A 27630-nucleotide genomic window follows, 5' to 3' on the forward strand; every position below is an offset into this window, starting at 1 on the left:
AGGAATGTGTCGAGGGAGTGGGTCCTCAGATTGCATCTGATTCCCAGAGGATCCCCAAATCCCCAAAGATGACAAGCAATCTCTCTGGTCCAGTCTCTCCACTTTACAGGTGGGAGGACTGAGGCCCAAAGAGAGGGGGGTACCCCTGATGACTCCATGACAGAGCCAGACCGTAAGAACCAGCTGGATGTCCCATTGCCCTTGCTGGGAAGGCCCCAAAAGGAAAGGAGTGGGGCCCCTCTGGAACTGGCTGAGGACACTTGTTCCAATATATCCCCATGCCAGCCATTTTCTGCTTCTGTTTTTGGGGTTTTTTTTTGAGAGCTTGGGGATTATCTATGTCACTGGAGGGAATTACTGAGTTACTGCCTCAGCACGCATTTGGTGGGAGTGTTCATCATTCTTGCTCGTGCATCCTTCAGCACGGGTGCGTGCGTGTGTGCGAGTGCGAGTGCGTGTGCATGTGCGTGTGTGTAGCTGTGTACCTAAATTTACATAACCGGTGGATTTTAAGTCTCCCAGCTAGAAAAATCAAGTGTTGATCTTGTCTTTTCTACACAAACTCCCTCAAGGTTATCGCGTGGTTAATGAAGGGACCCAAGTCAGTAGCTCCAGGCAAGCCAGCATGACGGGGCTGGAACAGCCCTGCTCTGCAATCCCTAATGAACAAGTGGGTCCAGGCGAGGCTCACCAACGGCTGCCAACATCCTAAGAAGAGATGAGACAAAATATACTTCCTGATGGAAGTAAATGATACCACCTATGGGGGAGCGATGCCAAAAAACAAAAACAAAAACATCAAACCTGATCAAGCCTTTAGTTCTGTCTCCTCATTTACAGGAAATACAGGTGACAGAAGGAGACTGTGAAATGACCCCCACAGGGATGTCATCAGTAAATCCAGACTGTGGGAAATGCTGTAGAATAAATGACCTTGTTTTCTCAACAAAAAACTTGCCGGAAAAAGAAGAGAGAGGTGGAGGGCAAATCTATAAATTAAGAGAGATTTATTAAGGGACATATCGATAATGGCAATGTACACAACTTGTTTGCATCCTGATTCAAACATACTGGGAAAATTTAAACACTGACTGAATACAGTATTAAAGGACTATTGTTACATTTTCTAGGTGTGATAATGCTAATCCGGTGGTACGTTTTAAAGACAGCTTTGGGGGGGTTCCTGCCGTGGCTCAGTGGAAATGAATCTGACTAGCATCCGTGAGGATGCAGGTTTGATCCCTGGCCTTGCTCAGTGGGTTGAGGATCCGGCGTTGCTGTGAGTTGTGGTATAGGTCGCAGATGCGGCTCGGATCTGGTGTTGCTGTGGCTGTGGCACACGCCGGCAACTACAGCTCTGATTGGATCCCTAGCCTGGGAACCTCCATGTGCCATGGGTGTGGGCCTAAAATTAAACAAGTTTAGATATGACACCTGGAACTTGCTTCAGAATAACCCAGGGGATGGCTGAGGGTGCAGGGGAAACAGAAGGGGCAGATGAAGGCTGGCTATACGCAGGTAACAGGTGCAGCTGGCTTATGGGCACACAGGGCTTCGATACACCATTAGCCATGATAGAAAGGTAAAAAATACCTGAGAGGTATCCAAAGAATTGTCATGTATATTTGCCTTTGGAGAGGGAAACTCGATGTTTCACGAATGAGGACAGGGAGACTGATTCTCCATTGTTTCGAATGGCTTGGATTTTGCATCATGACTTTGTATTTTGCATCATGACTTTTCATTCATGAACATAAGCATACTTCTCCCCCCACTGCCTTTTTGGGCACCCTGTGGCATATGGGCTTCCCAGGACAGGGATCGGATCCCAGCTGCAGTTGCAACCTAAACTGCAGCTGTAGCAACGTGGATCCTTAACCCACTGTGCCAGGCTGGGGATCAAACCTATGTCCCAGCGCTCCCAAGATGCCACTGATCCCGTTGTGCCATAACGGGAACTACTACTATAAACTTACCTAAAAAACAAACAAACAAACAAAACTCAATTTAAATAACAAACTTCAAAGTGAGATCGTGATCATACTTTTCCTCCAAGAAGTGCCTTTATTTCATTTTCTTCCAAAGCACAGGTGAGGTTCCAGCTCCTGATTTGAGAATGCAGTCTGTGCTGCAGGCCAGTGTTCTGAGATCTCCTGGATGTGTGATCCTTCCATGTGGTCCTCAGGCATTCAGAAGACACACAAGATGCGTGGTACAGGCCTCTGCCCCACGTGTCCTCAAGTTCTCGGGTGTGGGTGTGTATGTGGGGTGGCCTTTGAGGCAGCCAGGGCCGCAGAGATGGTAAGCGAAGGAGTTAAGCCCTTAGAGCTGCCAGACAATGTCATTTGAAAACACCAGGTATGAAATATAAATAAGTCAGCTACTTTCCTTCAATCCAATTTCTAAGCAGTTGTGTGATCGATCAATTTATAAATCGATCGGCTGTCTAATCCACCTTGGCAGTCTTCTCTGCTGCTGCTACCACCGCCCTCGGCCAGGGTGGGGTCGGCCCCATGTCTTTCGTCCTTGGCAGGGAGGAAGGGATGAGGTCACGGCAGCTGTTGGAGCAGGAGGAGCACATTGGCTGTGTATGGGTTCTGGGGGCTGGTGGACCCCCGCAGCTGCACCGGGTGGAGGCTGGGGTGGGGAGGTGTGAACTCCTCTGGGCAGTAAAGTTCGTTCAGGAGGAACCAGGTGGAGTCTGGGTCTACCTTCATCAAGTGGAGGAAAACGCTGTGGAGAGATGGAAGAAAAGGAGTGTGGGGGCACGCCGGGGGTGGCGGGGGGGCGCTGGTGCTCTTACCCAAGAGCTGCCTCTTGAGCTATTTGGGAAAAAGCTGATAATCGCATCACTAAGCACAGCAGCACAAACCCCACTTTGCATCGTAAGACAGGGCCATGAGGATGGTCCCAAAGCCTAACAGCAAGAGAGGTAAAGAGTTTCATATTTGTTGACATAGAGAAGGAAAGTAATTAGTCTGAGCAGAACAATATTGACATCAAACAAGCTCTTAGCAAATAAACTGGTTAAATTCTGGGCTGTAAGGCAGTTTCCAGAAGGATGAAAACAGGCAGGGCCCACCCCTCATTACAGGATGCACTCATCTCACAGACAAGCCCCGGGGCAGGGCCCCCCTGTCCTGCGTGGGGAGCCTGGACAAACCCTCAACTGCTGAGTCCAGGTCCTTCTCTCCGACCCACCAGCATGCTGCTGAATTTGGCAGCTGGCCCTTTTCTGGCCCCCGAGAGCCAAGGATTCCCGGTGGTCTGGATACGCTGGGACAGGGATCAGGCCCAGATGCTATCCTGTGGGAGGACCAGCTGAGCCCTGTCCTGTGACCTTTAGCAGAGGCAGAACACTGGTGCCCTATATACACATGAACAGAGCTGAAGGACCAGGGCCACCCTACACGTGCACCTGCCACAGGTGAGGTTCTTTATTTGTCTCAGCCTGAACTGCAGGATCACGGTCTTTTTTATCTTCTCACATCCATTTCTTTTTTTCTTTTTGTATTTTCTAGGGCTGCACCCACGGCATATGGAGGTTCCCAGGCTAGAGGTCTAATCGGAGCTGTAGCCATCGGCCTACACAAGAGCCACAGCAACATGGGCTCTAAGCCGCATCTGCAACCTACACCACAGCTCACGGCAACGCCGGATCCTTAACCCACTGAGCAAGGCCAGGGATCGAACCCGCAACCTCATGGTTCCTAGTCGGATTCGTTAACCACTGAGCCACGACAGGAACTTCATCACATCCATTTCTCAATGATGCCCAGGGTGACCACACCGGGCAATCCAAGTGTAAACATCACACACGTGTGATGCAGCAGTTCAGAGCCTGGCTTTTCAACCTCAGGAAGGCTGAGGCCCTCCCCTCGCTGGGCGGCTCTCTCGCCCCCCCTCCCCAAATCTTAGCTCACGCTGTCACCTGTGTAGAGGGCAGGCTTCTTGCACCACTTGGTCTAGGTGCCTGCCCTTTAATTTAATCTTTCAGGGCACCTTTCACTGCATTTATTACCTGCCTGTTTATTGACCACTTCCCTTCCTCACAAGAACAAGCCCGAAGGCAGGGACCACATCTGTGTGGTTCATTAGCACCTAGCACGGCACATGGTAAACACTCGACCAATACCTGACTGAACGGGTTTCATATTTTATTTATTTACTTATTGCTTTTTAGAGCCACACCCAGGGCACATGGAAGTTCCCAGGTGAAGGGCTGAATCGGAGCTGCAGGTGCCAGCCAACACCACAGCCACAGCCACTCGGGATCCGAGCCATGTCTGCGACCTACACCACAGCTCAGGGCAATGCCAGATCCTTAACCCACTGAGTGAAGCCAGGGATCCAACCTGTATCCTCATGGATACGAGTTGGGTTCGTTCCTGCGGAGCCACAACAGGAACTCCTCATATTTGAAAAGTGACTTATTACACTACACACGAATGGCTTCGGACGACGCCCCTCTTTGAAACAGCTCCATTCTGTAAAATAACCTAGTCCACTGCTTACCATCAAGGAAGGACCAAAACATGTTATGCTAGCAGGAGTCAGGTTACCGCAGACGGCACTAGCTGTGTGTCTTGTCTCCATCTCTCTTTCCTCATTTCTAAAAATGGGGGGTGCACTTCACCCAGGGTTCTGGGGAGTTTCAATGAGAAAACAGAGGTCCAGTCCTCCCCGGGGCCCACCACACAGCAAGCCCTGTGCACCCACGGACAGCAGACGGAATCTACTTGCTGGATCACACATTTCAGTCTGGATGACCATTCCTAGCAGCCTCTCTCATAGTGCTGGGCATCGAACAGGAACTTGAATGCTTGCTAAATGCAGCTAAATGCTGTTTTTTAATGTCATTCACTGAAAAGCCTGTGCCCACAGGGGATGTGGGTTTTACCCGGGTGAAGCCAGTTTTCCTTTCTTCCTTGGGTTTAGCAGACACATGCTAAGAAGGCGAGGGAGGCATTTTGAAAAATTTTCTGGTCTGCTTTGTGCCTGAACAATTTAAGTTTTCTTTACTTAGGATAATCTTGAGTTTACAACCTCAGCGGTGGTTGCTGGGGAAGTGATTAGAATATTCTAATTCACCGTTTCCACTTCACCGCAGAAAGGAGATGGGGCCTGCGTGGGAGACAATTTTTGTTTAAAAACAAAAATATCTTTGATAATTAGAGTGGCAGGGGAAATTATGAAAAAATGTACCCAAAATGGGAGATTTCTATTTACACGTGACACAGTTGAGAGTTTTCCCTGGTGCCAAAGACTGTTAGCATGCAAATGGTTTCATTTGATTTTTTTTTTTTTTTTCCTTTTCAAGAACTGGAACAATTCCTCAAGCTACAGCATGGGCGCACTCTCAGCTTCAAGGAGTATTTTGATCTAGGCAAGACCCAGCAAAGTGGTGCTACGGCCCAGTTCAGACACAGCTCTGCTCTGACTTATGAGGCACAGAAACGATGCCATGTTCATTTTCGGCGTCCTTTTTAACTGCTAGATGCGGGTGTTGTATTCTTTGGCAGGAAAGGAAAAGGAAGGAAGCCATTCTCTTTGCCCTTTGCGATGCCTAAATAAAATGCTAAGAGGGAGGCAAAGGAAAAATCACGTGCAAAGTTCGCCCTCTTTTAGTTAGCAAGAGCCAAACTCCCGGAGGAATTATTTTGGGTCTCATTTCTGGGCTCTTAGAGGGTCTTTCTGAGATTCTCCAGAATGGCAGGCGGCAACACAAGTTTCCTCCCCACCTCTGCGGCTGGGAGCAAATTATTTTGCCTCTGTGAACCTATTTCCTTTTTCTCCAAAGGAAAATGATCACACCCGCCCCACCTTCCTCACAGGTTTGTTCCGAGGCTCTAAGGAGATGAGGTGCAGGAAAACACTTTGAAGTGTATAATGAAAACACTGTTCCTTCCAGAAAGAGAGTGTGTCTGTGTCTAAGGAATAATTATCACTACCAACCCTGGCAGCACTGCCACACCATGGAAAATTCTCAGACGCTTCAAAAAGGGCAGAACATTTGTCTTTTGTTTCAGTCATAATTTCCTTCATACTGACTTGGTAGGGGTCCTAATTCTCAGCCATGGGGGTTGTAATTTGGCCCATTATTTTCAGGAAGAAACGAATGCAGTATGCTTTACCCTCTGCACGCCCGAGGTCGGGAGAAATGCCATGCCACGCGACCAGGTGGCCGGTAGGTGTATGCTCTTGCTTGGCAAAAGGCATGCGGCAGCAAACACCGACAAATTCCAAACCCGGGCCCTTGTTCACTCTGAGGCCCTGGGAGCTGAGCCTCTGGGAGCTGAGCTGAGCCTGGGCCCTAGGAGCTCCTCTCTGAGGACTCGGCAGCCCAGCTTCACTCCAAACTCCAGTACCACCTCGCACTTCGTTGTGGGGTCAGTTCCTGCCCTTCCCGAGCTGGGGAGATAGGGCTCCCAGAGAGCCAAGGACAGAAGGCTGCAGACCCAGAAAGCATCCTCTTGCATGATCAGAAGCCAGAAGACAAAGGCAGGACCTCCGCTTTGAAGTGACTGGAGTAACTGCCCGGAAAATGTTCCTCATACATCTTGAGATGTGGTTGAGATGGCTGCTGAACATGCCAAATGGCCAACTCCATCTTTTTTCAAACCCAAACAGAAACACTTAAAAAAAAAAAAAAAAAAAATATATATATATATGTGTGTGTGCATGTGTGTACACCATTTAACTCCTGAACAAAAATTTCTTTCTCCTTCCCCCAGGCCCAAATCAGTGGCTCCAGGGAGCAGAGTTATCAGGAGATTATCTGGTCCCCAGAGTTTCGGGAGGCACTCAGCTGTGCCTCTTGCCTCTGAGTGTCCTGAGGCGAGTGATTATCTCTCAATAACCTGTGGGGCCGTGTAGCTTAAATGATAACTTGACTTTAAAAAATTTAGAACTCGCCGTTAGGCAGTTTCTAAGCAACCTCTGTTTCCATGGCAAAGAAGCCTGGTGTTTATACTGATTTTTCACTTAAAATGCGGTTTTATTGAATTTCACTTCATGCAGGCAGCCATTTCCCCGCACTTCAGCCCTATCTACAATTGACGGGTATCAGTAAGTACCTAATAAACTCCAGACACCAAACCAACAGAAGCGACTCATTCCTTTACGATCAATATCAGGTGTGCCCGAGTGACAGAGCTGGAGGGGAGGGAGCCTGGGGAGCTGGGACACGCTGTGCTAGGATGTGGTTGGCCGGGTCTGGGACCATCTCTGCATGGTTCACCAAATGTTTCCTGGCACCTGGTCCCACCCAGGCACTGGGTTAGGTGTGTGGGACACAAAGGTGGGAAGCCGAGGCTCTGGCCTCAGGGCTCCCTGCCTGGTGGGGAGGAAAGCCTGTTCCCAGAGGCTCATGATGCATCGTGCAGATAGCCAGGCTCAAGTCACGAGTGGGCCAGAGCCGGGGAAGGGCTTTGAGGGACCACGGCAAGTCACTTCTCTGTGCATCAATCAGACTCGTTCTAAGCCCCTTCTAGCTCCCACACTCCTCAGCAGTTCTCAGGCATGGGGACCGGATCGTGGGCCCTTCCACCCAAATGTGGCAAAACCAAAAAGACACCCCTCTGCTGAAGAGGCACATATCACAGTGTGTCCTCACCATCTTGGGCTGGACAACGTCTGCTCAAGGGGAGCTCCCAAAAACCCAGCCAATCGAGGCCCAGCAAAGCTAAATAAACTGTAACTGAAATTCAGAGCCTCTAGCTCTCCTGGGTGACAGGCTATTCTTTCTCTGTCAATTACTTGCTTGAGGGAGCTGCTGCTCCTTGTCTCTTTCTGGATTTATAAAATGCTCTCATGAGCTGTCTTCGTAAATGCCAGGGGTAAGGGACTTGCGGCTTTGTGACGTTTATTTATTTATTTATTGGGGATATCTGAAGGAGTTATTCAGGGTGTCTCCTTAGGAACACGATACAGGTTGTCTCTGTATGGGCATGACTAAACGCAATCGGAGAATAAACTCACCTGTTGGAAAGCAGGCGCATCGGCAAAGCTGCTTTGGCTTCCCTGTCGTTCCCTTTCTGGGAGAACAGCCTCCACGCTCTTCTTTTCTCCGGCCATCCCTTCTCCCATGACTCCTACATGCTGATGCTACAAATGAGGCTGTGTGTTTCCTTTTAAATAAACGGATGCTCGGGGTGTCGACGTGTCCGAGCCAGCAAGCAGTGGGGCGATGCTTCCATACTCGGTAATTTACTCTAATGGGTCTCGGTTCATTGGGTAACCAGTATTTCAAGCCTGTCCTTTCTTGCTATTGAATTTAGCGATCTTCCTCTGCATGGAGGCCTTTTTTTTTTGTTGTTTCTAAATGTTGGAAATGGAGGATTATGACTTGAAGCAACAATTTACTCTCCAAATGAATACTGCCAATTACCTCTGCAGCTATACATACTTGTTCGACTCAACTATATTTACCTGTTCACAGACATCCATCTATAGATAGCCAACCTGCACACTTGCACAGAGACGAATATTAAAAATATTTAAATGCAACGGGGAAGGGTTTAAAACCATAAACACCAATGGAAGCTTGCGATGCTAATTGAGTCCCTAAAGTACCACAAGACAAAGTATCATAGATGCAGCGGAATGACTTCATTGCTTTGTGCATATTTAAAAAGATATGGCACTGAGAGGCCCAATCTGTTACTGACAATTCAAAAATAAGCCAGAACCGAGAAGGGTTTAAATCCCACTGGGGTAGGATTTAAAAGCAGCCCTTTCCATCTGGCCAGCTCTCCCCCTTCCAGGCCCCACCCCCAGCCTAGATCCTACGGCAGTGACAGTGACAACGCTGCTGGGTGCGGATCTCAAAGTGGCCCTGGCCGTCTGTGCGCTCAGGCCACGTGCCGAGTTTTCCGGTCCTCCCTGGAAGATTCACACCCTTGAAGATAAAGACATCTCGCGGCAGCCTACCTGTTTTGCACCCCCCACCTCACCCCCGGCCAACCCCAAACTGTTTTCCTGTAGCCCACACTTTGGCAATAAGCCAGCAGCCTCCACTGATGGAACCATACGAAATTGCTCTAGGAAATGTTACTTCTGTTTCTACTGCAAGGACATTAGGAATGATCAGCCACAATGGTACTCAGGGTTCCTCTAAGCTGACCCATGGGGAAGTTTCCTTAGGATTCAGTACCAAGGGAATTTCAGAGCTGTGGTTCCTTCTGAGAAGCTTTCTTACTCCAGTAATGACTGGAAGTTTCAGCAGATGTGTTTCTCTCTTTGCCTTGTCTGTTAGGAAGCCCAGAGCTATGCTGCAGGCTCATCTCTGGCAGAGGTGCGGAGTTCAAAGCCTGCATTTTGTGTATTAACCTCAATTCTGGCTTCACCTTGTTTTCTGTCTTATTTTTTTTTTCCTTAAAAAAAATCTTTACTTCCTATTTACCTTGTTGCAGACACTTCAGTTTATACGATGCTCTAGGTCTTTTCTGGAGTAAGGAGGAAGTTTAAATAATGAGAATGACTATTGCTGATTGACTTTTCACTCTGGGCTGACATTCTGTGCTAAAGACATATTCATGACTTTGTGATAATTTTATCAGGGGTTAAAAAGATATGCTTATTCTAGTCTTGTAGATGAGGAAATTGAGACTTTAAGAAGGAAATTAACTGACCCAAGGTGACACTACTACTGAGCAGTGATGTGAGGCCAACTCTACCTTGGTCTTTACCTCTGAACTCTCGACACAGTACCAGGCTTGTAATAAGAGGCTCTAATCATCTTTTACATAAATACACATAGAAGACAATTGAGGCTATGCCCCCAGCTGCTTTACTTGGCACTGAGATTGTCGCATTTCTCTCCTGCTTCTTAGGTATTCAGGTCAGCCCACAGACCCTGCCAAGGAATGAAATGGCCACCCTGTGGTCAGCCAAGGCTTTTGATATCTGAAATCCACTTTGCGCAGGTGGTCCCACTACCAGGCTTGATCTCCCATCAGAAGCATCCTGGTTCCCAACCCAGCACAGTACAAATAAGTGCATGCACGCCCCACTCCTGGCTTTCCCACTGGGTGGGAAAACTGATGACCCTGGCAGATTATCAGTCACATGACAACACCAAGGAAGCAGGGAAAGATTGGGAGCATTTAAGTAGCCAGAGGTCCTTGCCTTCAGATCCGAAACCCAACAACTCACTTGGTTTGTAATCTGCGTGGCAGATGTCTCTTATCTTTGACACCAGGAAATCATGCCTATACATGCATAGTGAACAGCTACAGATCTGCGTGTGTTTTTAGAACAATGAGCCTTGAAAAGAAAAGCAGCAATGCCTGTCAAAAGATGGATAATAGGAAAGCTAACTACGTGGGTCTGGATTTGTCAACTATTAATCAAATGTCAAAAGGGAAAATATTAGGAGTGCCCTCGTTTTCATGCTGGATGCAATCCGAAGGGGAAACAGCTTTGCAGCCCAAGCTGAAACAAACTGCCCACACCATTTAGGGGGATGAGCTACTAATTTCAAGCTCAGCTGAACTAACGGATCACCTCTGTGGCTCCTGATCCGTTCAAATATAATAGGCCCGTGTGTGGGTAAAGAGAGGAGTTGGGGCTCTGACGGGGATGAAATGAATGAGCCAAAGCCAGTCTGAGTTCGTCCAGAGTTTGAAGGCAGCGGCTGGGTCTTTGATGGGCTGGGATCCTACTGCTAGAAAGAAAGCCAGGAAGTCAGTCAGTAAATGAACCTTCAAACTTGGTCCTGACTTCTCATGCAAAAGGCGGTAGGAGAGGTGGAACGATTAACATGAAAAGGATCCTTCTGGGGTGAGAACCCGTGTTCACAGTTCGGTAAAGATGAAGCAGGCTTCCAACAGGAAATACCACGCCCAGGTGCATATGTGTACATGTCACATATGTACACAATATATTTGGCAAATTTATACGTCTCCCACATGGGTTTGTATACAAGTATAAATATATCTCCAAAAGGTAAGCATCATGAGGGCAGAGGCTTCCTCTCTCTTGCTCCCCTCTATTTTCGGTGCCTAGGACAGCGCTGGGCACACAGCAGCTCCTCAGCCAATCAGGAGAAGGAATGAACGCGAGTGGATTCTCTTACACATGAATGCAATTCATGTGCATGATGATTCTGGAGGAAGGTGTTATCACCAGGCCCAGTTTATAGAGGAAGGAAATGAGGCGCAAGGAAACCCAGCAATTTGCTCAATCAAGGTCACAGAATCAGTAAGAACCTAGGTTTGACCACTTCCAAGACTGGTGCCCTTTGGCCATGTATACAACGGCCAAGAGAGGAAGATGGGAGGGCCCTCTTCCTTCGCCACAGCACCCGGTACCTGCACAGCCAGCACTCCCTGCTGGCACCCTGCATGCCCACCTGGGTTCTGGGCTTGGCAGGTGGTGGCAGGACTAGGGGGTGGAGACCAATAGGCCTAAAAGCATTGTTTCTCCATCGTTGGCCATGGACTTCAACTTTTTAAAAGCAAGTACTGCCTAGTTTATTTCCTTTTAGCCCCAGGGTGGAAGGCTCACTGAATGATTTAAGACTCCATGCAAAACACGGAGAGCCTTAGAGGCTGCTCAAGAGAGAGGAGTGTGGTTTTAATGGAGTTGGGTTGAAGCAGGCTTGGAACGTGTACTGGTTTGAAGGGAAAACACAGAAACGTGGGGAATATGCTCTCATCTCAAATTCCTTTCATGTAAGGGAAGGAAAAGCTCCATGGCCAGAAAGGCACAGAACTGTGGAGGCCCGCAGCATGCTGGGAAGTATCTCAGAGGCTTCCAGGGCCACTGGAGAATTTACATCAGTTAAGTTTTCCTCTGCATGGTTGAGATGGGGGCATGCCTGATGTTTTGTAATCCAGTGCTTACTTTCAGGGACTTGGCCTTATTTGCTGACCCCTCTTCCCACACCCCAAATACGGTTTTCTCATTTGCTACCCACGGAAGTTATTCAACGAGGTGGACTCTGGGGGGAGCTGGCATTGTTTTCTTGCATAGCCAGTTAACAGTGACACCTGGTGGTAACAAACAGCAAGGTTATACCCTGCTTTTACCCTCCCCCCGCAACCCGCCCCCAACCAAGTTGCAAGATTTATGTCCCTCCTTACAAGGCACATTCACTAGATAAAAGCATTAAACTGGAATGGCATCTCCGTTCTTAGCATTTACAGCCTCAGTTATATCAACCACCCCCTGATCAATTTCCATTTCTAGAGTTTACAGCCTGGATGTAAAAGCCTGCCACAAAGGCTATATTTAATACGACAAATTAAAAAAGCAAACACAGGCTTGGTCATTCTTTGGAGCCAGGAGAAGCAAACAGGAGGAAGGAGAAAGCCAACCAGAATGCATACAAAGAGGAACCTTCACGAAGCTGTTGAAGAGTCTGCCTCCATTACCACGTGAAGGAGGCTGCCCCGCAGAGGTCACAGCCCTCACCTGCCAGGCCTCCAGACACATCTGCCCACCCGCCTCCTTTCAGATGCTGGAAGCCTCAGAGCTGCCACCTGCCCTCGAAGGTCTCCCACCAGCCCCACCACATCCAAGCAAGCCAGTCATCTATCTGCCCAAGGTCACTGGAGTCCCCGCCCCTGAGGGCGTTGGGGTGTCTCTGGGAGGCTCTGGCTTTTACTGGTTCTTCAGCTCTACGGAGCCGAAGCTTGAGTGTCTGTGACCCTCTGGGCTATAGAACCCCCTCTTGCACCCCAGCAAAGAACACCCAGCCTTCTCTTCTCCCATGAGTGGGTGGGGGGTGTCACTGAGGGCTGTGTGGGAAATGCTGAGGGGCAGGGGTGGGAGCAGGGCGCTGGGGAGGGGGCTTCTGCAGTGGTTCAGGTCAGAGATGAGGGTGGCCTGGCCCAGCAGTTTGGAGGTGAAGAGAAACGGACAGTCTGAAGAGAGATTTCGCAAGTTATGAGGACAGGCTTCACTTCTGGAGCGGATGTGGCACGTGCAGGAAAGAGGAGAATTCAGGACAAACACTTGGATGGATGTGCGTCCGTCGGCTGAGCTGGAGCCTCTGTCTCACCCGGGGCATCTCATTTCTTAGTCCCTGGAGGTCTGACTGTTTTAAAACTAATCGGCCCACCCATCTCCCTCTCTTCACTCGTAATGAGACTCACAAAGAGACCAGGTTTCCTATTGTCTCAGGTTTCTTCTCCCATTTGGAGAGCTTATTAATTTCTGAATCAAGATGCCAAATCAGCTCCTGATCAAGGACAACATGGATTTTTTTCCCCTGGACTTCAAAATAAGTTTGCCGATGATGTGTACGTGAAGCAATCAGCCTTATGCTCCCTCCTCGCCCAGCCCAGCAGCGTCAGAGGGAGGTCATCTGACTCAACCCCGAAAGGAAGGCGGTGGAGCAAACAAAGGGCGCTGCTGCTGTCAAGCAGTCAGACTGCGTTCTCCTCCTCCCCAGGCACCTGGAATTTCAACTCAAGAGTCAGCAAGGTCTAATTTGGGTTTCATTGCTTTCAGTGGCAAAAAAATAAATACATAAATAAAAATAAAAAGATAATGAATTCTGAATATTAGCTTGTTTGATGGGTCTAAACTTGAAGATGGGTGTGGGAAAAGTAGCACGGGCCAGGGAATGAGAAAATCAGATCTTCGGGGCTCTTCGGGCATCCAGAAGAACTGACCTCAGGATGGATTCGTCATGTTCGTGAGTGTGCCTAAAATCACAGCACAGTGAGCTCAGGGACACTGCTCGGGGGAGGACCACTTTCACCTGGAGTAAGAATGGGGACAAGAAGCTACTTGGGATGTGCTCTTATGCTCAAGAAAACATGACTGATTCTGGGCCTAGGGGATGTGACAAGAAAGAGACAGAAAGAAAAAAGGGAACTGGGCACATCAAGGGCCCAAAATTGCAAAGGACGATAAATCAATTCAAAGAGATATTTCCACGCTCCCAGAGAGTTGCAAGGTTTATAACGGAGCAAGTCGGCTGTCCTCCTTTCATAGATGGAGCAGCCCTTCAACCCTTCAGATGACGAGATGACACCCACCCCAGCAAGGAAGGGCGACTGGACCAAGTGGGCGGGACTGTTTCTCTGCCCAGGGATGTGGAGCTGCAGGGTCCAGAGCAGCAGGCAGGGCCAGGCTGGACGGGCCGGCTTCTGCCCCAGCTGCAGACAGCCAGGGACAGCAGTTCCAGGGCAGCAGGCTGCTCCTGGCTAGGAGAGTTGGGGATGGGGGGGACACGGTGCATTTGGGGGCTCAAGTCTGGGGAATGCTCCTATGCTCAGAGTTTTAGCTTTTGATAAGTATCCTTTAGGACTCAGGGAACCAGACATAGCTTCTTCTGTTAGAGGTGGTACAGCTATTCTTTGATAAGCAAAACCCTTGGAAATTGGAATCACATAATTTCAGAGTTGAAAAGGCCCTTTAAATCATTAGCCCAATGGTTTTGAATGTTTCCTGGTTCACAGATTCCTATAATAATCTGTGATAATTCCTCATTCATCATTGGATGAATGATGTAGACTCCGCCTGGAAAAAGACACGTATACGTCGGCTTGCACACACACAAGTCTGCACACAATCTGTGAGAGTTCACTGCATCTGATGCCCATTAAGATGCTCCGTGGAGCCAAGGCTTGCCAGATCTATAACCCAAATGCTTTCGCTTTGCAGATGAGGGAGCAGAGGCCCAGAGAGGTGCCAGGGTCATCTGGGCATTAGAAGAGTAGCAAGAGGGCCTAGGAGCAGATCACCCTCCACTCAGGAGAGTGTTTTGTCCTCTGCGCGACACCATCTTTCTGCTTTGTGCCCCTCTGGAAGTGCTGCTGATGCTGCAGCAGAAGAAAAGGTTACTTGCAAAGAGAAATGCGTCTTGTAAAAATACCATCTCTAGATGGTGGCACAGTTAAAGAAATCATCTTAACCTGGCAAGAAGAGAGAGAAGAGAAAAGAGATGCCTCAACTTGGCTCGCCATTAGCAAATCATCTATAATTTAGGACAAACGTAAAGAGATGCGAGTGATCAAGCAGACGTACCTCCTGGCAGCCTCTTGTAATTTCACGGGCTGTTTGGCGCTGAGGTAAATCAAGCAGGCATCCGCCACTTTATTCAGGTCACCCTCACCTGCAGAGAGGAAAAAACAAAACAAGCATTGGCCCTTGGACTTCATTGGGGATGAGCAGTAACCAACTGCTGTCTGATGAAACTGGAGCAGCTAGGCAAGATGCCATGGGCTCTGCCCTCCATCCCTGAGTCAAAACCCAGCAACGTAAAAGGATAAATGAGGCCAAAGTGAGACGGAAGGACGTGTACATGAAGGGAGATGAGAGGAGCTGGGCTAAGCAAAGAGGGCACGGGTGGGGGTGAGACAGAGTGCACAGTGTGTGTCCGGGTGAGACTGGCTGGTACCTACCTAGGTCCAGTCGCTCACAGAGGGGGCCCAGGCCCTGCAAGACGGCCAGCTGCAACTTGAAGGCCAGTGTGTGGGAGTAAACTGGTCCAGCCCTGGAACTGACGGGAGCCTGGCTGACTAAGGAGCCAGTCAGCCTTGGCAGGACATCTTTGCAGAACCGGCTCCTTAGAAAATCGCCACACTTGCCTCCCAGGGTTTGCAAAACCTGTGGAAACAGCCCCCAACCTGGTGACTGAACATTGCCAAGGCAGCGACTGCGTTAAAAGAATGTTTGGTAATTCAATTTCATCGAGGTCTCTGCTTGAAAAAAAAAAAAAAATAGAATTACTGCTGTTAATTCCTTGCCCATGGTTTGTGATTCTGACAGTTATGAATTTGGAGGTCTCTGCTCCCAAGGCATGGCTGCTTCTATCCATAAATACAGATTACATAAAGAATAATTCAGAGGAATCTTGGGTTGGATGAATAATCAGTTTAATACCTAGGTTTCCCTCCCTTTTTTGATAAAAAAGAAGAAGAGGAAGAAGAGCTTAACGCAGTTCGCATAGATCATCTCTTGAATCTTCCCAACATCCCGGGAGGAAAGACTGGCGCTTTTAGCTAGCTGAACACACATAATCAGGCCCAGCAGCTGAGGCCCAGCTCAGCGGCTGCCCTGTGCGGGCACCGGGAGGCAGTGGCTGGCCGAGGTCCTCAGCTGGGTCAGGGCAGGTCCCCGGTGGCAGAGCTGAGTCAGAGTTCCTGCGTTCCACGGCACAGTCTCTTACGTACATCACCCTCATTCCGTCTTTCACAACAGGCAGCTGCTTTGCATGTCTCATTTTAAACTTTCTCTAGCAGAACATATTGAAAGGTTTTGCCCCGCTGCACAAGACTGAGTATACATGATAATAGGAATTTCTTTAAAAATTGGTAAGCAAGGCATATCCAGCACAGAAGGCATTTGCCGACTTTGTGGAGAATAATGCACTTATTTCAGGACCCTCAGCTGGCACTATGGACTTCAAGGGTCACCAATGTGTTTGGGAGCAGAAAAGAGGCAAGAGTTACAGGGCACATATCTTTATATTTTCTCATTTTTTACACTTGCTGTCATTTCAGATAACCTACTAACTACGTGTGTGTGTGTGTCACTGTGTACTTTGCTTTGGAAAAAAATATTAACAATTTTATGTTTTATGCCAAGTATATAAGTTGCATTCTGGGCTTCATTTTATCTTTTCATTTCTGGCCACCCTGCAGCATATGGCGTTCCTGGGCCAGGGATCAGACCGAGCCACAATTGTGACCTATGCCACAGCTGTGCAACACCAGAGCCTTAACCCACTATGCTGGGCTGAGGACTGAACCTGCAACCCAGCACTCCCAAGACGTTGGCTGGTTCTGTGGCACCATAGCGGGAACTCCTGGGCTTCACTGTATATCCCTACATATCTCTTTTCTTTTTTTTTTTTTTTTTGCCTCATCTTGTTCACCCACTTCTAATTTATGTTAGCTTGCTTGCCACGGTAAATGTATCCCTGTAAGTTGCCTTAAATGCTTTTTAGAAGAAGGAAGGATATAAATAAATAAGCCAAAAGCTGTGTGCTGACGTAGGCCCAACTAAGTCAGGAAGAATACCTTCCACAGGCAGCTTCGAGCCTGTCAAAGCATTTCACCAAACGGTCCCATTTTATCTTTAACAACTCTGAGAAAGGTGGGACAGGTGTTCACGGGCTTTGCCCAGAGTCACCTGTCTGGGGAGAGGACGCCCCCACTGCCAGAACCATGACCTCTTCACCTTGAACATGGGTGTGGACTCACAGATTTGGGTTCTGTCACTTACTAGCTGTGTGATCTTGAGAAAGTTCCTTAACTTCTCTGGGCTTGTTTCCTCCCTGGTCAAAAACAGGGATAATAGGATCTACCTTGCAAGGCTGTTGTAAGGAAATGAGCTCATGTGTGGGGAAGTGCCAAGCATGCTGCCTGATGTATATTAGGTGCTCAATAAACACTGGCAGCTCTTTTTACCTGCTAGTTTCCTCTGCTTCAGATTCAAAAGGAAGCTGAATTTTTTTTTCCTCTTTGCACTTTTCTTATTTATTTTTTTATATTTTCTTTAAGGCATAGGACATCGCAATGAGATAAAAAGAGAGGCAAGACACTGCAAAGCTCGGTGCTCCCTCCCCTCCATCCCCATGACTGACGGTGGTGGGACATAATTGTGGTACCTTGAAAGCTCTGAGCACCGCCAGAGGGTCATCGTTTGTAAGTCGGTGCACGAGTGAGGGCCAGGCCCGATGAGCCAAGGGAAGGAGCTGGTTCTTGTGGGACTGCAGAACAACCACACACAGGTCCAGCACATCCATGACCTGAAAGAAAAGGGGACATGATTTCCTTTTCGTTTCAAGATTTCCTTCAAGACCATAAAGGCTTGAAATCAGATATCTGAGATTGACTCACCATTTTATTTTTTTGCTTTTTTTTTTGTCTTTTGTCTTTTTGTTGTTGTTGTTATTGTTGTTGTTGTTGTTGTTGCTATTTCTTGGGCCGCTCCCGTGGCATATGGAGGTTCCCAGGCTAGGGGTCCAATCGGAGCTGTAGCCACCGGCCTACGCCAGAGCCACAGCAACGCGGGATCCGAGCCGCGTCTTCAACCTACACCACAGCTCACGGCAACGCCGGATCGTTAACCCACTGAGCAAGAGCAGGGACCAAACCCGCAACCTCATGGTTCCTAGTTGGATTCGTTAACCGCTGTGCCACGACGGGAACTCCTATTTTTTTGCTTTTTAAGGCTGCACCCGTGGCATTTGGAGGTTCCCAGACTAGGGGCTGAATTGGAGCTACAGCTGCTGGCCTGAGCCAGAGCCACAGCCACGCCAGATCTGAGCTGCGTCTGCGACCTACACCACAGCTCACGGCAATGCCAGATCGTTAACCCACTGAGCAGGGCCAGGGACTGAACCTGCAACCTCATGGTTCCTAGTTGGATTTGTTTCCACTGTGCCACGACAGGAACTCCAAGTCACCATTTTAAAAGAATAAAACTTAAAAATTCATTAGCCAAATAAATACTTAGAGTCCAGACCATAAGCCAAGCCCTGGCTAGGTACTGAGCTGGGGACACACAGGGACAGAATACATGTTTCCTTGCCTTCACGGGGCTTATGGTCAACTGGGGAAAGACCTTAGATAACACTTAAGTAAAGGGATGCTTACCAGTTGTGACAAGTGGCAGGAAGGAGAGTAAAAGCAGAAACACAAAGAAACTGAAGGGAGGGATCTACAGCATACGGACCATTGGGAGGGTTTCTCTGAGGAAGTGACTTCTACACGGAGACGTACAGGATGAGTAGGATCTGGCCCCATGATGAGTGAGAGTGTTCCCAGGACTGAGCGTAACGAGGAAGGCCGAGAGGTGGGCGAGCTTGCGGTACCCAGGAAACTAAAGCAGGGCAGCGCCATGGAAATGACCAGGAAAAGTGACAGGATACAATTCCTGCTTTAAAAAGGTCATTCTGGCTGCTGAATGGAGAAGGGACTTGAGGTGGGAGCGAGAAGAGGTGAGGTGGTCCTTGAGGAAGCCACGGTGCACGTCCACGCGAGAAGGGGAGAGTTGAGCAGCCAGGGGGTGGTGGCAGAGGCAGCAGAGTGAGGGGTTTGAGATCTGATTCGGAGATGAAGTGGCTTAAACTGCTGAAGGACTCGCTCTTGGGGAGATGAAGAGAGATCTCAAAAGGCACTGCTGGGTTCAGGCTTAGCAACTGAATAGACGCAGGTGTGGCTTAAGGAGCCCGGAGCTACAACAGGAGGAGGAGGAGATGATCGGAGAGTGGGTGGCAGCGAGTTCCGGCACCTCTAAACGGGGCGGTCAGGAGGCAGCTGGGTTACCCATCAATCTCAGAAGAAAGGTCTGGGGTAGGCTGGATGTAAACTGGGTTTTTTTTACCTTCCCCGAAAATATGTTCCGCTCACCGAAGACAGACAGACGCCTGCCTCAGGGCAGTGATCACCATGTGACCAGTGCAGGCTTCCCGGAGCAGATGAGGGTGCCTGTCTGGGTCAGGAAGACAGGGAGGTCTGCGGTAAAGCCCTACTGCGTGTCTATATGTGCTGGTCACGTGGAGATGGGGAGAGACACAAAGAACAAAACAGGCCCTGCCCTTGAGGGCTGAACAGGTAGGCAGAGGAGTAAGAGGGACCTCAGGACACCGTGGGGAGCAGCACAGTATGGTGGGAGTGGCTTTGGTATCTCTGACTGGCTTTGGATTTGAGCTCTGTCCCTAACTGGGCAAGCTATGCTTCAGTGAATCAAGGACACACATTTGCCTCCTCTGCCTGGAATGTCCCCCCCCCCCCCCGCCCTTTGCCCCTGCATGGCTGGCTCCTTCTCAGCCTTTAAGTCTTGGCTTAAACATTATTACCCGACAACCTGGTCTCAACCAGAATGTAAGCTCCCTCTTATGTAACAGGGTTTGGTAGAGTAGTTTCCCAAAATATGTTAATTACATGGATGAATTTTCCATCACAGAACTTGCTTATGAGCTTCACAGCGTTTGTTCCATGCAGATGTGTGTATCTGTGTATCACCCCTTTGCCCTCAAGAGATAGGAAGTTTCACGAAGGCAGGGACAGGTCTGCTTTGCTTCCTTCTATGTACCGTCTGCCTGACCTGGAGCAGTCCTCAATAAGCACTTAATGAATACTAAATGAATGAGTGTGGATGCCAAGCCTCACGGCCGCTTTCTGTTTACAGTCAACAACCCTGTGAGATGTCATCATCCCATCTCCACCTTACAGAGGGAGAAGCTCACACTCAAAAAGGTGAACTCGGCTAGTAAAGGGCAGAGCCAGGATTTGAACTCAGGTGTGCAAGTCTGACTCCATTGTCGATGCTCTCAATAGCTACAGTGTGTACGTGGCTGCTACAAAGCTTCCACAAGAGGGAGGATACTTTGCCAGTGTATCAACTGGACACTGCCAAAGAAAGGCACCTGGAAAACGCCTCCTGAATGAAACAACAAAGCTAAGGAGTCTCTCTGGGAAGACTAAACAGACTCTGCGAAGCCCAGACACTGCGGTTTGAGGTAATCCTTGGATCGGGGTCTCCCAGCCCATCTCCCCTGCCCAGGGCAAAGTGCCCTGACCGTTATCAGTAAGGCACGAGGTGGCTGCTTTGCACTCCTGCTTGGGGGTAGGGAGGAGTGGCCAGGCTGTGCTTTCCTTTGGGTGTAAGATCTTCCCCCAGGTGATTCTGAGACCTGGGCCCCTTATACTCAAGCCCTCCCCACTGTCCTGTTATTAGAGTCACTAGCATATAGTTTAAGCCCTTGCTGATGGGGAAACTGCTTCAGAAACTGCCAGCAAACAAGAATGTAAAAGTATTGGTGTTTGGCCTCAGATGAAAATGGAAACAGAAACAGAGATGAGGGCTAGTGTCAGGCTTGGAAGAATGACCACTTTAAAGTATTAGAACCAGTGCCCCACATTAAGTCAGCTCAGAAAATGATATCCTTTCCAAAGCAGATGACTTTTTTTCCCCTTGGAGAGTCAATGAATCTCCAAAACTTTATGACTTTTAATTCCACAAAGGGGACTCGGCTCCCTTTGGGCATCTGGGCTGATACCAAAGACGTAAGACTGGCACCCCACAGGTAAATTCCTCCCGAGGGCTTCTCCTGGCCGCCACACATGCAGGGGGAGATAAGGGCAGCTACTTGCTCGTCCCTGCGGTCACTGCCGCCCAGACCCAACCTTGGTCCTGCTGCGCGGTGAAGGCAGGGGAAGGGCCGCACACTGACCTTCAAGCGGATTTTCAGGTTTTTATCTGACATCAAGTGGATGCAGCGCTCCATCACGTCCGTGGCTATCTGGATCTGCACTGGCAGTGGTGGCTCCACATGGGGACCAAGGTCATTTTCATCCACTTCGGGAGGGTCTGACTGCTCCTCTGGGGGAAAAAACATATGTGGAGGCAGGGTTTTATGGAAGATGCCCCACCTCAGTTATCTCTCAACCTCAGATCAGGAATAGGATGAGAAGGGAAAATGTCTAAGAACTGATTTGAAGGAAATCATATAAAATTTGGGTCAAGCTATTCACTAAAGCATTACCTGTAATAGCTAAAAACTGGGGGGAACCTCTCCAGGTCTACTCAACGGTGATATAAATTATGGCACACATATCCGTACAATGAAGGGCATGTTATGAGGCCCTGAAAATTTGTATCTGCCAAGGGCTTTAATGACAAGAAAGGCTTAGGAAATAACACTGTGATAGAAAGGCAGGATACGAAACTGCTACACAGTGTGAGCACTATTATATAAAGACTTATGTAAAGATGGGAGGAAGCACAAAATATCAACAGAGATGGGGTCATAAGAAAATAGTTTTTATTTTTTCCCCCACATCCTTGGTCTTTTCGAAGCTGCCATTAATAAATATTTAAAATAAAAACCTAAGAGGGCAAGGTTCTAACTTGAAGCCCTGGTTCCCTGGCTGGTCTTTGGCCCTCTACTCTCTTGCCTTTCCTCTTGACTCATCCTTTGACCAAAGGGGGTCCACGCCTGTCCTGTCCCTCAGCCCGTAAGACCTTGAGGGCCAGGACCCATGGATCAGGGTCTCCCAGCCTGCCACCCCTGACCAGGGCAAAGTCCCCTGGTCACTATCAGAAAGGCACGGAGGTCATCTTTGCATGAGAGGTAACGCAAGGGCAACTTGGTACAATACACAGAGATGGGGTTTGGTCAAAGGACCTAAGTCTTGCCTCCACCTCCTATTAGCAACTCCCCTCATCTCGTATCACCTCATCTGAAAAAAAGGGATAAGGCGTGTATACCTCATTTGTTTGTTGACAGAGTTAAATGACATGAATGTCATCAACTATTATCATTTTTTTCACTGTCTGGAGTGCTGCATGGCACAAGATAGGTGTAAGTTTGTAAATTAAAACAACAAAAAGACGTGAGTGTTGCATGAAACCCAGGCCCAAATCCCTCCCCTGAAATTTTGCCTCTATCTGCTAATAGCTTCCAGCCTCCCCCTCACCCCACTACCAGCTGTGCTCATCTCCACTGAGCTGAGCATTGCTCCCCTACCTTTTTCCCATTTCAGTTTCCTCTGCTGGAAAAAAAGAATCTTATAGTAGAGGACACACCTGTCTCTGACAGATGCTGAAAAGATAAATGAAAATGTGCTTGCAGAATGCTTGGATTTCTTGGAGAAAGGGACCTCAGATACATAAGGCGTATCTTTTATTGTAGTTAAAATAAAAAACCCGTGTCAAACCAATATCAATCCAAACATTCCTTATAATGCCAAGTGTGTGGTGTGTACTTGATGAATGATAATTATAAGAACGATAAGGCTTTGCTTTTCCTTCTAGAGGAGGATTTGTTTTTGAAATTCACCTACTGCGGAATGTTTGAGGGATGTGGATTTTGTTATTGGAAGAAAGATTTGATTCATTCAGTCTACTCCTAGCAAACATTAACTAGAACCAGAAGATCCTAATCGTGAAAGAATGGATTCAGTGACAGTGTTAGAATTTCAAATGAGAATGGCAAATCTGGATTACAGGGGATCAAGATGCTGCCTCTTCTTCGGGGTTTCTAGGCTTGGGTGAGGGGTGCAGTTTATGCAGAGGATTGGGTTGGCTCAAGAAACAAAACTAAGAAGAAAAAGTTTGATAGATTTCTGATCAGAAAATCCTGTTCTTGGAGAGAATAACAGCTTAGCTCTGTATAAGTCATTATTTGGGCCCTGTGACGCTTCCCTGCTATTTAGAAGGAATTTGTTGTAGTTAGTTGCACTGAACTATTTTCCGTTACCGTGGAAGTATTGGCTTCAGTTCACCAGAGTCTCAGAGTAGAGATCGCCAAAAAAAAAAAAAGGAAAAAAAAGAAAGGAAGAAATCTGCTCGATTCCAACCTAACAAACTAATTTGGGACTCAGTTCGATTTAGGATAGGTCTGAGACCACCAAGCTCATTATGACTTGGCATTTTATATTTGCAGAGGAGATTCTAATAATTTATTAATCCTTCCGTGACCTGAAGCTCCAGATTGAGCTTGTGAATAAAACAACAGGCCAGAGCTTCAACTAGCCTGAACTCCTTTCTCCTTTATCATATAAATTGGTAAGAAAAACACTGACATCTCCTTCTACCAATAAATAAAATAAATGACCAAAGCATAGGAGTAGACTATGGGCATGAGAAAAAATTGTTAGGGAAGATGCATATATAAAGAAATCTTCCTAGTAGTCAAAGAAATGCAAAGTAAAATAATAAGAACTATTTTAAATTAGCAAGAAGTAAAACTGGTAATAGCCAATGTTGGCAAGGTTGTGGTAAAACTAGTGTTAATCCTGCACGGCTGAAGGGAAGGTGTAAATGAGCACAACCTTTCCGGAAGGCAATTTGGCAAGCATAAGATATTGTTCATCTCCTTGACCTAGAAAATCCCACTTCTGGGATTTCTAACGAAATATGCAAAAGGAAAAGGTCACGTGCACAGATTCATCCACTGCGGCACTGTTTATTAGAGGGAAAAGCTAGAAGCAACCTAAACGTCCCACAAGGGAATAGATACTTAGTAGCAGCTATTAAAACATTAATTATGAAAGCTCCATAGCAACATGAAGAGTTCCTTATTATATAACTACATGCAGAAAGGGTATAATACATTTAAACGGTGGCTGCAACCACATAAAAATAGGTCTGCAATAGAAAAGACAGAAAAAGACTACATACAAAGTGAGAAGGCTTATGTTAGCACGGTGGGATTATGAGTGACCTTTTTTGTTTCCAAACTTTCTCTAATATTTGTTTTTACAAGAACTTGCTTCAAAAAGAAAAACACAGGAGTTCCTGTCGTGGCGCAGTGGTTAACGAATCCGACTAGGAACCATGAGGTTGCAGGTTCAATCCCTGGCCTTGCTCAGTGGGTTAAGGATCTGGCATTGCTGTGAGCTGTGGCGTAGGTTGCAGACGCGGCTCGGATCCCGAGTTGCTGTGGCTGTGGTGTAGGCCAGTGGCTACAGCTCTGATTGGACCCCTAGCCTGGGACCCTCCATATGCTGCGAGAGGGGCCCAAGAAATGGCAAAAAGACAAAAAGAAAAAAAAAAAAAAGAAAAACACAGCCGAAGCCACAATACATAATGGTTACCTTCTTCATTATCAAAATCCGAAACATTTCCTTCTGCCACATCCTTTTCCTTGAGGTAGTTCAGCACAAACTGTTCAATGCCTTCGGCTGTTGTGACGTCAAGTCCATTCTCAAGACGTGCTGGCCTTTGGCTCAAATGACTTCCCTCCTCTCCTAGACTTTGCTCTCGGAGATCACCTGCATCTGGGAACCACTGGGCTGTAAATAAAGTATTACAAGGATCACCACGGTCATTGCCAATAGGCACTGGTGCTTTCCAAGCAGAACAAGCTCTCTGCCATGGCCTGCATGGCCCCCACAGGAGCCTGTCCTCCCTGTCTCTCCAACCTCCTCTTCTAACCACCACCAGCTGCCTCTTAACGGGCCATCTTCCAGGTCCTCCGATGCGCCAGGTGTCCTGCCCCAGAACGTTTGCGTATGCTGTTCTCACTGTCTGGAACACTTTTGCCCCCTATGTCATATCTAGCCAATTCCAATCTACTTTTCACGTCTCAATACGCTTGGCCCAGTAAAGCTATCCCTTGACCACCCCCACCCCCCATCTAACTTAAGTCTCCTATATGGTGTCTCAAATAGTACCAAGTTCAAGCCTTTCATTTAAACTTACCACAGTTTATAATTACTATATTTACTTTGTACGTATTGTGTCTGAATCTCCCCATTAGACCCTGTGCTCAACTAATCACCGATGGAAAGCCAATATGCCCAGCATAGAGTGGGTGCTCAAAATATATGCTGAGTGAATAGACAGGCTAGACCGGAGAACAGCTACAAGTGACAAGATTCTGAGTGCAGGATACACACTGCTCATGAGCAGAAGAGAGACTCTGAGAGCCTTGAGAAAGGATAGTCTTACACAGGTATTTGATATAAAATGCTTCCAAAGGCTGGCATTTTCTCTCCAAAGCTTTTCCTTCTTCAGTGATGCGCCAAGACTTCTGATGTGTCACCACAGGATAAACCTTAAACATTACTGAACCAGGGGCTTTCAAACTGTGCCTTGAGGAGCCCCACTACTCTGCAGGAATGTCTCAGGGTCATGACAGGGAAGGCACCAAGAAACAGAAGGCTAAAGGGTGGGAAGAGGGTTTCTATGCCTTCTTTAACCAGCACTGCTTTAATTTTAACTCTTTTTGTATACTGGGGTCCCCGAGGGCTTCGTTTCAAAAGGGCTCTTAATACTTGGAAGCATTGAAGTTCCCGTCGTGGCGCAGTGGTTAACGAATCCAACTAGGAACTATGAGGTTTCGGGTTTGATCCCTGGCCTTGCTCAGTGTGTTAAGGATCTGGCGTTGCCGTGAGCTGTGGTGTGGGTCGCAGACGCGGCTCGGATCCTGTGGTGCTGTGGCTCTGGCGTAGGCCAGTGGCTACAGCTCTGATTAGACCCCTAGTCTGGGAACCTCCATATGCCGCAGGAGCGGCCCAAGAAATAGCAAAAAGACAAAAAAAAAAAAATTCTTGGAAGCATGAAACAACAAAAAAAACCCACAGCCTGAATCTTGGCCCTCCTTCTGCAGGCAGCAGGGGAAAAAGTCACTGATGACCTTTGGCACCTGCTAATCTCCTTTCTATCAAGGAGCATTTGCACAGAGCCAGAGCAAGAGCAGATGGGATATGTCAGGGTCAGCAAATGGGAGCAGCACAGAGCTAGCGCTGGACCTGAGAGCCTTCAGACCAGTATCTGGAGGTTCTTACATGAAGGGATCAATCAATCCGTTTCCTCAACGCCCCATCCCCAGAAGTAAATCTGTTCTAACTATCCTCTGAGGGATTGCACTTCCAATGGGTTAAAGCCAGAGCCCAGCATTTACTCCGCTACAAGTAGACACGCTGCAAAGGCTATTTTCTAGATTTAAGGCTAGTGTCAGACATTAAAAAGTCTCTGCTCACAAATGGCTTTTAAACATATGAAAAGAAGCTCAACCTCACTCTTACAGCAAATTAAACTATAATAAGGTGCAATTTTTCTCCTACTGGATTAGCAAAGATCAAAAAGCTAGGCAATATATACTGTGGGTGAGGGTACGGCAAAACTGGCACTCTCTTACATGGCTGAGGGGAGTTTAAATTGGTACAACCTCCTGGCAGAGCATTTTGAAACCAGCAAAGATTTAAACCTAAGACCATCTAAGCCAGCAATTATCTTAGGAATCTACCCTACTGATATTCTTAGATATGTTCAAAATGACCTACAAAACACTCACTGCAGCATTTTTTGGGGGGGGTGTGCAGAAGATTGGAAACAGGAGTTCCCACTGTGGCACAACAGGATCGGTGGAATCTCTGGAGCATCAGGACGCAGGTTTGATCCCTGGCCTGGCACAGTGGGTTAAGGATCCTGCATTGCTGCAGGTGCAGTGTAGGTTGCAACTGCAGCTCAGATCTGAGTCCTGGCCTAGGAACTCCATGTGCCAAGGAGAGGCCAACAAAGCAAAACAAATAAAATCCAGAATCAATCAAAATGCCCACCAAGAAAGGACTGCTTCAATTATGGTGCAGCCACAATAGAGGACACCACGTGGCCATCAAAACAATGTGGCGGCCCTGTATGCATGGATGCGGCACAATCTCTAAGTACTGAGGTAGGTGGCATAGACGCTTTCTCATTTTCAAAGCCACACAGTTTTTTTGTTATTATAAATAATCAGCCAAACAGAAGTTGGTGCTAAGGCAGTAATTCAACTGACGGTTCTTGCCTCATTGTGGTACCTAAGGCTTTTTTTAGTCAATGCTTGTGAAACAATGTATTTATGGTGACTCAATTTCCTAAAAGACATAGTGGGTTCTTTTAAAACCTTCTGGAAGTTATCTGAGACAACACTTCCACTTCCATCTTTTTTTTTTTTTTTTGTCTTTTTGCCTTTTCTAGGGCTGCTCCCTCGGCATATGGAGGTTTCCAGGCTAGGGGTCCAATCGGAGCTACAGCTGCCAGCCTACGCCAGAGCCACAGCAATGCGGGATCCGAGCCGCGTCTGCGACCCACACCACAGCTCACGGCAACACCAGATCCTTAACCCACTGAGCAAGGCCAGGGGTTGAACCTGCAACCTCATGGTTCCTAGTCAGATTCGTTAACCACTGCGCCACGACGGGAACTCCTCCACTTCCATCTTCAAAGAGC

The 27630-nt window shown here is 47.9% G+C and overlaps 1 protein-coding gene across 3 annotated transcripts in view; it reads right to left on the reverse strand.

Moving 5' to 3' along the window:
* Positions 1-990: 990 nt before the first annotated feature.
* TTI1 (TELO2 interacting protein 1) overlaps positions 991-27630 on the reverse strand; it is a 46816-nt gene continuing 20176 nt past the window's right edge. For all 3 annotated transcript variants that reach the window (XM_085003866.1, XM_001925757.6, XM_085003865.1), the window contains 6 exons: positions 24510-24707; positions 21143-21291; positions 17570-17710; positions 15360-15564; positions 14983-15070; positions 991-2733 (listed from right to left, as the gene is read on the reverse strand). In XM_085003866.1, the coding sequence (XP_084859992.1) occupies positions 2550-2733; positions 14983-15070; positions 15360-15564; positions 17570-17710; positions 21143-21291; positions 24510-24707 (965 nt within the window). In that variant the 3' untranslated portion in view covers positions 991-2549. The remainder of the gene's footprint in view (positions 2734-14982; positions 15071-15359; positions 15565-17569; positions 17711-21142; positions 21292-24509; positions 24708-27630) is intronic.

This window comes from Sus scrofa, chromosome 17 (genome assembly GCF_054392235.1).
Source record: "Sus scrofa isolate SSC_HxYL_T2T_F1_AM1 chromosome 17, Sscrofa_HxYL_maternal_Yorkshire_Landrace_v2.0, whole genome shotgun sequence".
Classification (NCBI taxonomy): domain Eukaryota; kingdom Metazoa; phylum Chordata; class Mammalia; order Artiodactyla; family Suidae; genus Sus; species Sus scrofa.